Consider the following 10474-nt stretch of genomic DNA (forward strand, 5'->3'; position numbering starts at 1 on the left):
GGTTTGTGCACCCCTATTATTGAGCACTGATTTGGGTGAGAGTTTCGATAACTCTCAACCCCATATACCACGTAACCAACATGGGATATGATCGCACCAACATTCACATTGCCTCTTGAGAGGCCTTTTATATGGATCCATGAGTTGAGTTTTGTTCTATACTCTGGCAAGTATAGGGCAATTTTGACAACGTGGGTGAAACATTATATCATCACGAGGCTCATAGTGATGGTTGTCGGTTAGAGAAACTCCCCATAAAGTAAAGAATATATATATATATTTCAGTTTAGTTCAATATTTGTTCTTATTGCAGTTTATTTGTGAAGCTTAAATGATTTTTATCTTATGTTTATGCTTTACTTTAGTTGAATTACATTTCAACCCTTCAGTTCAGTAATTGTGCTATGGCTACTTTAGGACAATTCCCACATTCAGGTTCACTCAACCTTATTATATATTGTACATTCAAAATATTGATGTCATTCGACCTGCATCGTTTTGTGATGCAGATACAGATGTTCAGAATCATCAACAAGTGTTTCATTGAGATCACCCAAATACAAGATCTAACTTTTTGTCATGCCCTTAAGACTACCCCTAGATGCGACACAATGCTTAGAGTTATAAGTGACCCTAGGCTAACCTCATGGCATGACATGGCATTGAGTAACATAATAAGACTGAAAGTACTGAATGCGGAAGACATTGAATTAGGTATATTTAAACAAAACTGAAACATACATAGAATCTAAATTGACTGTCTGAAAGCCTCTACTAATATGAGTTGTTAGGACAAACCCCTAGTTAACTCCAAATGTATGAAAACTAGTATATAACAATATTGAAAGAAACATAAAGGGTCGTCCTCGAATAGATCTCACCTAGGTACTACTGTGGTGATCAAAATTTGTACTAACCATGTCCCAAAGGATGAATGTCCGAATATATATTATTAAACAATAAAGACAGAAAGTGTGCGGTCAACATTTTGAATGTACTGAGTATGAGGAGAATGAATAAAATAACATGATATCTGAATATACTGAATCTATAAATATGTGGATGCAATGATCAAAATAACGTGAAAACTGAACAGAAATATTAGAATACTTGATCATGCAATATTGAAAATATACTGAGTGTGAAAAGTACTAAAATCAACATAAATCATGGGAGCTACTACATTAATTTCAGTGTACTACATTCACACCGAAAAGAGAGTGTCCAATACTTGCCAAGGTAACGAACCTGATAACTGAGCTAAGATAGATCCATTAGTTAAAGTCTATAATGACTAATCCGATGATGACACGTAAATCTGGGACATAAGAATTGCTACTAAAGATCCACAAACGTTAAACAAAAACCTTAATCCCTAAAGTTCGCTTTGTGCCAAGTATTACTCCCAATGAAAACATGCATAATATGGATACAGTATAATCTAATAATACTGAATCATACTGAGTAGCTCATAAATTATGATAACTGAATGTAATCTGAAAGCATCTAAATTATGATATCTAAATAAAGATACTGGAAGCTACTTTATTTGAAAGTATCATATTTTCATGAAAATTTGATAATCTAAGACATGCATCTGAACTAACATAATTCTAAATCATGAAAAATACTTGCATGATATTGGATTATGAAAATACCATCGAAAACATGAAATTATAATCAAAATCATGCAATTGAAGACTAATTATGAAGAAGAAAATGAAATTCAATAAAAATCCATGAAAATCATAGAAACCCTAGGTTTGTAGAAATTATAACTTGAGAAATTTAGGTTTCTTTAGAACTCAATGGGTGAATGGGTACCCATTGCTGAAGTTCTCACATACATGGAGTAGAAACCCAAGCTTGAAGCTTGGAACCCAATTTTTTGCTTGAGAGAAGAAACTTGATTTGGGAGAGTTGGGAGAAAAAAAATAGGTTAGGGTCACTTACGAGTGCCACCCAAACCAATATTTGGGTTAATTTTGGTTATCCATTAATAATGGCTTTCTTGAGAATATGATTTTTATGTTTGACTATATTAGATTATTAGTCATGTTTTTAGAGTTTTTGGCCAAAAACATTTCTAAACTATACCCCAACTTAAATTACATCATGAACTAACCTTCTTAATAAAAAGCATCCGTCATGTGTTTAAAACTTAAAACAAATTTCATCCATTTTTTAATAATGAAAAACGAAACTCGAGTGTCAGATATGAAAATTAGAATCTTGATCACTTCGACTATTAGATTGCATCAAAAATTTATTGATCTAATTGCATTTTTATTTTAATTTGCAGAAGGTGAAGATGGTGTGAAATTAAGCTCCAGCTTCGTTCAGTTGATTAAGGAAAAGAAGAGCACATTATGTCCCTTTGCAGGTTCACACCGTCCTAACTTTATTTCTTTTCAACAAACAAAGGTCTCAGATAATTTTAATCTTTTTGGGGGGGATTTTTTTCAACGGATAATGAAATTATGGAGAAAAATGTTACTGAGAGTAGTATGAATTGCACATGTTTTTTTTTCTGAAATTTGTTAATTGTTTGACAAATTTTAATAAAAGAATGAACGTTGTGAAGTTCTAAATACTTGGAGGATATTTTATGTTAAGCAATTTAAGAATGTTGTTTAAGTTAAAGATATAGTTTAATGATTTTTTTTTTTATAAAAACTCCATGTTTCTGTCAATTCTTACAAATTTGATTGAGACTCAGACAAGCTCAAATGAAAAATTACTATATTGTTGATCACAACTTGAGGCACATTTTTTGAGCTCCCATCCATTTTGCTCCTTTGGTGACTCAAACTCGCAACCTTTGGGGTTGGAAGTGAGGGGTGCTTACCATCCGAGCAACTCCCTCTCGTCTGAGGCACATTTGTTGTTATTGAATATAGCAACTATTGTTTGTTTGTATATTTCGGTCAAATCAGGTATTGGGGTGACAGTTACAAGTAGACATGGATGAACCACCTCTAAGTCCATACACAAATACGGAAATCCCACGGACAAAAATGAACGAGTTATTACACGAAACTTTGAGCAGGAGACAAGGGGAAAACCCGACTTATAGCCCAACTACAAATAATATCAACTCTGAAATACAGTGAGTAATGAGTCAAAAGTAAATAGGGGACACTCCTTTAGTACCAAGATACTAATAAAGAGAATGTAATTGACCTGCACTGCTGCTAACTTATTATCTTCCTAATAACTATGAAGAAAAAAACACTTTTACATGCTACACCTAATGACCATTACCTTCAGTGTCTATTAAAGTCTCAGCGAAAGAAACAGCTAAAAGTAATTACAATCGGAAAACGATAAATCTAAAAAACCAAACTCAGAAAGAAGACTGAGAACAGCATCTTGGAATTACACATCCAGCTGCTAGCTTTGCAACGCCATAATTCAAGAAGCATTTTCTGAAGAAGTAACCTCAATTTTGTTGGAGTCAGTATTAGCGATTGCCTTCGACTTATCATCAGATTCATCCTTTTCCTTTGCAGTCATAAATCGACCCCCACACCCTCTAGCTCTTCTCAGGGCATGCAAATGCCGAGATTCATGCAAGTAGGGCTGCAAGATTATTTTGCACAGTAAGACCCCCATGATCTTGGTTCTTGAAAGTTGAAACACATCCTCAAAAAGAGATTACAACTCTAATAAGGCAGTCCAACTTATCAACAAACTATGCAATTAGACATAATGACTATACCTATTTACTAGGAAATGAAAGATATTGTTGATCAAGCTCAAGATGTTCCTGATATATCATGCTTCCATACTCAAAAGAAATTTCAAGAATCATACGATCTTATTTCTTCAATCGCATTTCTCAACTTCTGGACACTTGTACAACTAAAAAAATAATACATGGACCATCAAAAGATTAGAGGCAGCAGGAGCCACTTCTGACTACATTTCTGTGGCTGAAACAGAGAAGTACAAAAACCAAAAAGTCAGAAGTGTTTAGAAAGTATACACAAGTTAGGTACAATTGCACTTGTCCCTAAGTTTGAGGACATTTAGTCCCTCCAATATCTAAGGAGCAGCATAATAAAACAAACTTTAGGTACAATCCTAATATCAGGATTGGGCTTGATCAATTATTTCCTAGTAAATAGCTAAAAGTCAAAATTGTACCTAAAAACTTTAGGTACAATCTAGCTCATAGCACATTAGGCCTGCAACTTCTTTTAATGCTACATATAAAGTTAACCAAAGAGATTAATTTCCGTTTGAAGATAATCAACGAGGATAATCTCTACCAATGATAGATAACTCCTTTTGAGGAACCAAAAACATCCTGATTTTGAATACATCTAGTTGATACTGAATACCTCTCGTCTCTTAGATTGGAGTTTGATCACGATTTCATCAACATACTGTTTTTAATTTTAACACCTTATGGTGCAACAAAAACCTTGGCACAAAAAACCTAAGAATTTTTTGTGCACCAAGAGAGTATTAAGGCATAAACTGTCACTACACCTTAAACAGATGGAATAGAACTGCTTTTTGACAATTTTCTCTACTGACGTTTTTATTCTCTGCTAGTTATTGTTGTGATACAGTACATTATAAATAAAAAAATGTTGGGGTTTGACGTGTTACCATTGTGTACTGACCTCAAAATAGAAGGACCCCAATAAAAATTCTACAGGTTGGTAAAATTGGTAGGCTAATGAACTGGGAAATATAAATCAGTCATTGAACCAATAAGCTGCCAAATGTAGCAACTAGGTAAAATGATAGCAAAATGCATTTTGTACAAGATACCTTCCTAGCTTTAGGAAGTTTATTTTCTGGTAGGCTAATGAACTGGGAAATATAAATCAGTCATTGAACCAATAATCTGTCAAATGTAGCAACTAGGTAAAATGATGGCAAAATGCATTTTGTACAAAATACCTTCCTAGCTTTTAGAAGTTTATTTTCTGATTCAGCTTTTGCACGAGATTGTCGGCGCCTCAAGATGCCATGATACTGTTTTGCATTAACGAAAACAGGTTCTTCCGCAACATCTGATGGTAGAGGAACACCAGCTTGTTGAATTCCCATCAACTGAAGTCGAACCTGACAAACCATGGATCAGTTAAGCTTATAAACTTTGTCGACACTTCACCAGATACCAAATGAAAAATATAACTAAACAGAAAATCATTACCATTGACTGTGCTGGATAAGGTTGTGCAGGGTAAGGTTGTGCGTCATAGGGTGCAAAAATGCTCCTGTAGTAAGGATCTGGATAAGGGTAAGCTGTTTGCACCTGCAATACATGAAAAATGACTGTAAATTCTTGGTCCCATTTTATATGGAAAAACTTAACCTTGATGATTGAGGAATTAGTCTAAAATTAGTAGTGGCAGATGAACATTCTAAATAATGGATGACATATGACATTTACAGGAAAAGGCAAACATCATATCATTGTTCACATTTCAACTGTTTGAAAATCTTGAAACTAATGACCAAGATACTTGTAGAATTTATTTTTATTTTTTAAAAAAAAAAAACCACAAAGGGGGGAGAAGATTAGATGCTTATTAATTTGATATCGTACGGAAAAAAAAATACAAATTTGATCTCTAGACTTGCGTCCCTGCACTATTGGTTTCCTATGCTTCCCAGCAAAACTTATTTCAATCTGCATTTCAAGATGAAGAAGGTTGTGGAAAATTGCTTCCAGTTATGGCAGCCGATGAAGAGTTCAGAGGACCACGTGAATTAAAATAATATATGCAAAGACACAATGTATATACTTACTTTGTTTCTCTTTCTTCTCCATTCTTATGACCTAAATATAGAACATATGTTGTGCATGCACTGTATCAACTTAAACAAAAGAAGATGAAGAAGGCAAATAACAACTAACAGCATGAAGATAATACTCCCTAAACCAACATCAATACATTCACATGCATCATCTTTTGAGTTCTTGTACCAGATTTAACAAGAACTCTAATACTGAACAACGAGGGCAGCTATAGAACTTAAAGAATCACATAAGAGGGTGGGGGTGTTGCATCCACCAGCAAGAATACCATTGCATCAGCATTTCCAAGTTGAGAAGGTATCAAGTAGTGCATGTCTGGTGGCACAGTCCCAGGAACAGACAATTCAGCTGCAGGGGATGAAGATCGGCTTTGCATCTCTGACTGCTTTTGTGGTTGTTCATTCTCGCAATTATCTGAAATTTATTTAACAAACACATGGAAATATTATATTAGCCACAGATAATACAAGTTCATCTATGATAGGCTAAAGAATAAAAGCTGATTTTCATGCAAGAAAGAAAAACTTCCATAAGCAGAAACCTCTATCAACGATTGAAATCATGAGTTAGTTGATCAGTGAGGAGAGATAAAGTTGAGCTGATCTGCAGAAAAAGTAGTTTAGTTACTAGCATTGTGTACTACTATGAACGTGGATCCAAGTTTTTAACCAATTGGTTAAACATGAACTTTGCTGTCTTGATCCCTTCTTGCTGATTATTCCTTTTTCCTTTTCTGTTCATTTCAACTCCTTTAATCAGGATGCTAGAACACTTCTTTCCCTTCTATTGACATAATTTATGTAGAGAAATGGACAGAAAGCGAATAATCTAAGGTATGGAAGAAATGGTTTTCTTGGAACCAAAATTCAATCTATTCATTGATGAGAAAAAAATAGGAAGAAGAAATAGATCAACCATCCATAAGTGCATTTGGCTTTTTAGTTTTACAATGCTTGATAATCAAATCCAAAGACGAGACAAATTGTTCCTCTCTCTCTCTCTCAGAGTCTTCATATTGTATAAAAAAAATTCAATTTTTTGTGAAGTATCTTCTGGTTCTTTTGGCGTTGAGATTTGCTTATCAAAGAAATATTGTTTTGAAGTTAATGTTCTTAAATGTTCAAAAATCATTGTTAAGGCTTCATTTCATCTTAATAATCTGGGAATTAAGGTATTACTACGCTGTAAACTTGCTTCTAATATCATCTCTTCTCCTTGTTTACTATGATTAGTATCTTCAGGGGCTAATGTCGTTTTCATTCATCCACCAAAGCATTCCATGAACCAAGTCTTATGTGATGCAGGCTATGATTATTCTAGACTACTTGTTTGTATTTAATTTGGCCCAGTTAAACTGTTCTAGTAGAGGAAATCAGTTGATGGGTCCGAAGAATTCACAAGGAGCCTAGAGAGCTTCAGTAAAGAGCATGCAAGAATTGAAAGACACATTCCATTCATCCAAAGCCGCACTAACCATATCCAGTAAGTGATCAGAAGGGAAGTACTGAGAAGTAGAGGCTCCATACAAAAGAGAGAATCAATTGAAAAAGCCTCTCTCTCCATATTAACAGAAATAAAAATACCTCTGGAAAGGAATCAAGTTGACCTTGTCAAAGAGCTGTAAAATTCATAGCACTTATATTAGCTTTCCAGCACTAGTGATTTGGAGTTCTCTCCAGTTGTGGAAACTGATTGAAGCATTGTTCAATCTCCATTGCAGCTTGTTAGATCGATGAATCATGTGCTTAGTTCCATTTTTCTTTAGTGCATTATTATTTCAGTCCTAGTTCTTTTGTAACTCTGACCTAGTAGTTGTCACCATCATCCTAGTTCATTTAACTTAAAGGTAAATTATTTCATAGGACCTTTAAGTTGTCGCTATCATCCTATTTCACTAAATATCATCCTATGAACTAATTTACCTTTACCTTTAACACTACTAAGCAACTACTTATTGTACTTTCCCCAAAACAGAAAAGATGAGTCAAACAATTCCTGCAACGTGTTTATCTCCCTTATGACTTCATTCTAATGGNGAGAGGGTTTAATATTTCACTTTAAGTGGACATGAAATCCGGCTGGGTCAAGATCAGGGGCGTATTTAGAGGGGGTGCCATGGGTTCACGTGAACCCATGCTCCCCTCTCTAGATCATATATAATCGTGTTATATTTTTAAAAAATATTTAAATATAAATGTGTGAACCTACGTTTAAAGTATCATATAATAATACAATAATGATTGAGTGCACCTCTCTAAGTAAGAATAAAAATTTAAGTCTTATATCTATCTTGTCATTTTGAGTAACACCTCCCCAAGTGGTTATCGATTATACTTTTGACGTTTCAACTAATTTTTCTTTTGTTTTTTTTCCTTTAATCTTTCAAAATTTTAAAGTGCCTTACATTGGAAGTTCCTAAAAAACTTTGCACTATAAGATTTTTATATAATTAAATCAAATGTGTATATTAAAATTTAAAACTAATAGTATTATATATTTTGGACATATAATTTTTAAAATTTAATGGTTCATATTAAGAACCTAAAAGTCAAACTTATCAAATTTATATTTAAGATGCATTTTTTCGTATTCGTGCACCCATCTTGACGAATTCCTGAATACGCCACTGATTACAGACTTAAAAAGCTACAACACTATTCAATGAATCAGGCAAATAATACAGCAGAATACCTGAAAGATCATGTATGGAGGACGTCATGATGCTGCTTGTCACAAACTCCCCAAATCGAAAGACCTGATTATGCAATGCAACTAACAAAAATTGGATCAGCAAATAACAGCATAAGCCTAATATTTATGCATGATCCAAACGAAACGAATACATGCACAATTAAACCTCAGCTTTTAGATAACTGCAACCATAAACTCAAGCGGCAAATTTTCTGAATTTTGGTATTATGATATGTCAACATTTCTATAAATGAACTTCCATCATACAAAAGATAATTCAAATTGAACTATCCAAACAACAAATCAAATGAACGCAAAGCAAAGCAAAGATTCAGCTCATTCAACGAATCAACACATGCAGACTTTTTATTATATTTCATACAGAAACAGCAAAAAAAAAAAATTAATCGAGCTCAATTCAAGTTTTTCCATTGTGTTTTACAATTCTGTTGTAATTATTTAGTGTAATCACATGAAATTAGGGTTTATGATAGGAGAAATTTACCTTTCCTGGAAGCTTAGTGTAGAAAATGAATAGTGGTGCTTCCTGTTTAAACACTCTCTCTTTCGTCTGCTTTATACTCTGTCTTGTCTCTTTTGGAATACAAAACAGAACAACTTCTTTGGAGTTTTGTCATTCTGTTGCACTATTTTTAGCGGTGCACTTCTTCCTCTCTTTCTCTACACAACTAACTAACTATCAGTCATTTTTAAAGTCATCAAGTATTTTTTTATTCTCCCTCAATAAAAAGAGTTGCCTACTAAGTTGGCTTGGGTTTCATATTGACTCGTGCTTATATAGACTTTTTACGCAAATTCAAATTTCGCTAGCATTTGATCAGAGATATTCAAATTTCGCTAGCATTTGGTCAGAGATATTCAAATATTTTTAACAAATATTATATGATTGAAAATTTCACTATGCATCTGACCATAATATTTGGAAAACATATGAAAAAAAATATGATTTATACTCACTAAGTATTAAAAACTATCAAAACTAACCATAAGTTTGTATTACAAATCAATTGGATCTTTGTTGCAACAAATAACAAGTAGTGTTCATGACACTGGAGCAATGTGGTAGTTTGGAGTGAGTGCAACAAGCATCGTTCCATACAACATGAAGTAGATAAAGCACGTGACGTTATTACCCTGAGCCGATTGTTTATTATTTTCATCAACAATCATATCATCACTTTCATATTCACTGAATATTTCATCACTACTTTGGTGTTCACCTAAAAAAAATATGTAATAGAACAAGAGGGTGTTTATGTAAAAGATAAAACTTTGGTGTAGAATTTGAACTTTTTTAAAATCCCAAATAATGAGATTTGATCCAAATACTAGTTTTTTCTAGTATTTAGGAATTTGAGTTATTTGTCAAATAATGACAAATTATATGGACAAACATTATTTGTCAAATTTTTTCCCAAATTTTACTTGGGAAATCTATGGTCAAACGGGTTGGGACTCATGAGTATGAACATCAGCTCCAAAGAAAACCGTCCAAAGAAGGGCGTTTTGGTTATTTACTGCGTGGCTCTCCATGTTCAAATGACCATAATGTCCCTTGTTAAAAATTCAAATCTGAATTTTTTATTCTCTAAATTAAATTCATGAGGGTCTTTTTCAATGCATTTGCACACCTAATTTTTTTTTCCTTTTTAATTTCCTAACATCATTTTCAATTTTCAAGCCTCAATAATGTTAAACTTTACTGAGGTTTAAAATGAAAGTCAAATATTGTTACTGATAAGGGTGTACATAGGTCGGTTTGGTTTGATTTTTCATTAAAAAAAACCTAAATCAATTATGTCAGTTTATTAAATTTAAAAACCAAATCAAACCACATAAAGTTGGTTTTTTCGGTTTCGGCTTTAGTCGGTTCTTTCGGTATTTTTCGGTTTTTTCGGGGTTTTTACAACTATACGGTATTTGAAAAAGAGATCAAATATATTTTCACTTTCATGTGTGATAAGCTAAACTTAAAAAATG

The 10474-nt window shown here is 33.3% G+C and overlaps 1 protein-coding gene across 4 annotated transcripts; it reads right to left on the minus strand.

Annotated features, from left to right (window-relative positions):
• Nucleotides 1-3082: 3082 nt before the first annotated feature.
• LOC125847967 (nuclear transcription factor Y subunit A-7-like) lies at nt 3083-9145 on the minus strand. 4 transcript variants are annotated; one of them, XM_049527733.1, is made up of 6 exons: nt 8979-9145; nt 8474-8554; nt 6051-6196; nt 5174-5275; nt 4918-5082; nt 3084-3582 (listed from the first exon to the last, which is right to left on the minus strand). In XM_049527733.1, the coding sequence occupies exons 2-6, from the start codon at nt 8499-8501 to the stop codon at nt 3415-3417; spliced, it is 609 nt and encodes a 202-aa protein (XP_049383690.1). In that variant the 5' UTR covers nt 8502-8554; nt 8979-9145; the 3' UTR covers nt 3084-3414. The 4 variants fall into 4 exon arrangements, with proteins under 4 accessions (XP_049383693.1, XP_049383690.1, XP_049383692.1 ...); XM_049527735.1 differs by having other exon boundaries at nt 8474-8537; nt 8979-9012; XM_049527737.1 differs by having other exon boundaries at nt 3440-3935; nt 8979-9018.
• Between the last annotated feature and the right edge of the window lie 1329 nt (nt 9146-10474).

Source organism: Solanum stenotomum, chromosome 12 (genome assembly GCF_019186545.1).
Source record: "Solanum stenotomum isolate F172 chromosome 12, ASM1918654v1, whole genome shotgun sequence".
Taxonomy (NCBI): domain Eukaryota; kingdom Viridiplantae; phylum Streptophyta; class Magnoliopsida; order Solanales; family Solanaceae; genus Solanum; species Solanum stenotomum.

Excerpts from the sequence above, each read along its gene's own strand:
- LOC125847967 (XM_049527733.1), bottom strand. The coding sequence starts at position 8,501 with ATGACGTCCTCCATACATGATCTTTCAG. Across the intron at positions 5,276-6,050 it reads TTGGAAATGCTGATGCAATG|GTGCAAACAGCTTACCCTTA; the intron begins GTATTCTTGCTG and ends CATGTATTGCAG. Across the intron at positions 5,083-5,173 it reads CTTATCCAGCACAGTCAATG|GTTCGACTTCAGTTGATGGG; the intron begins GTAATGATTTTC and ends ATGGTTTGTCAG.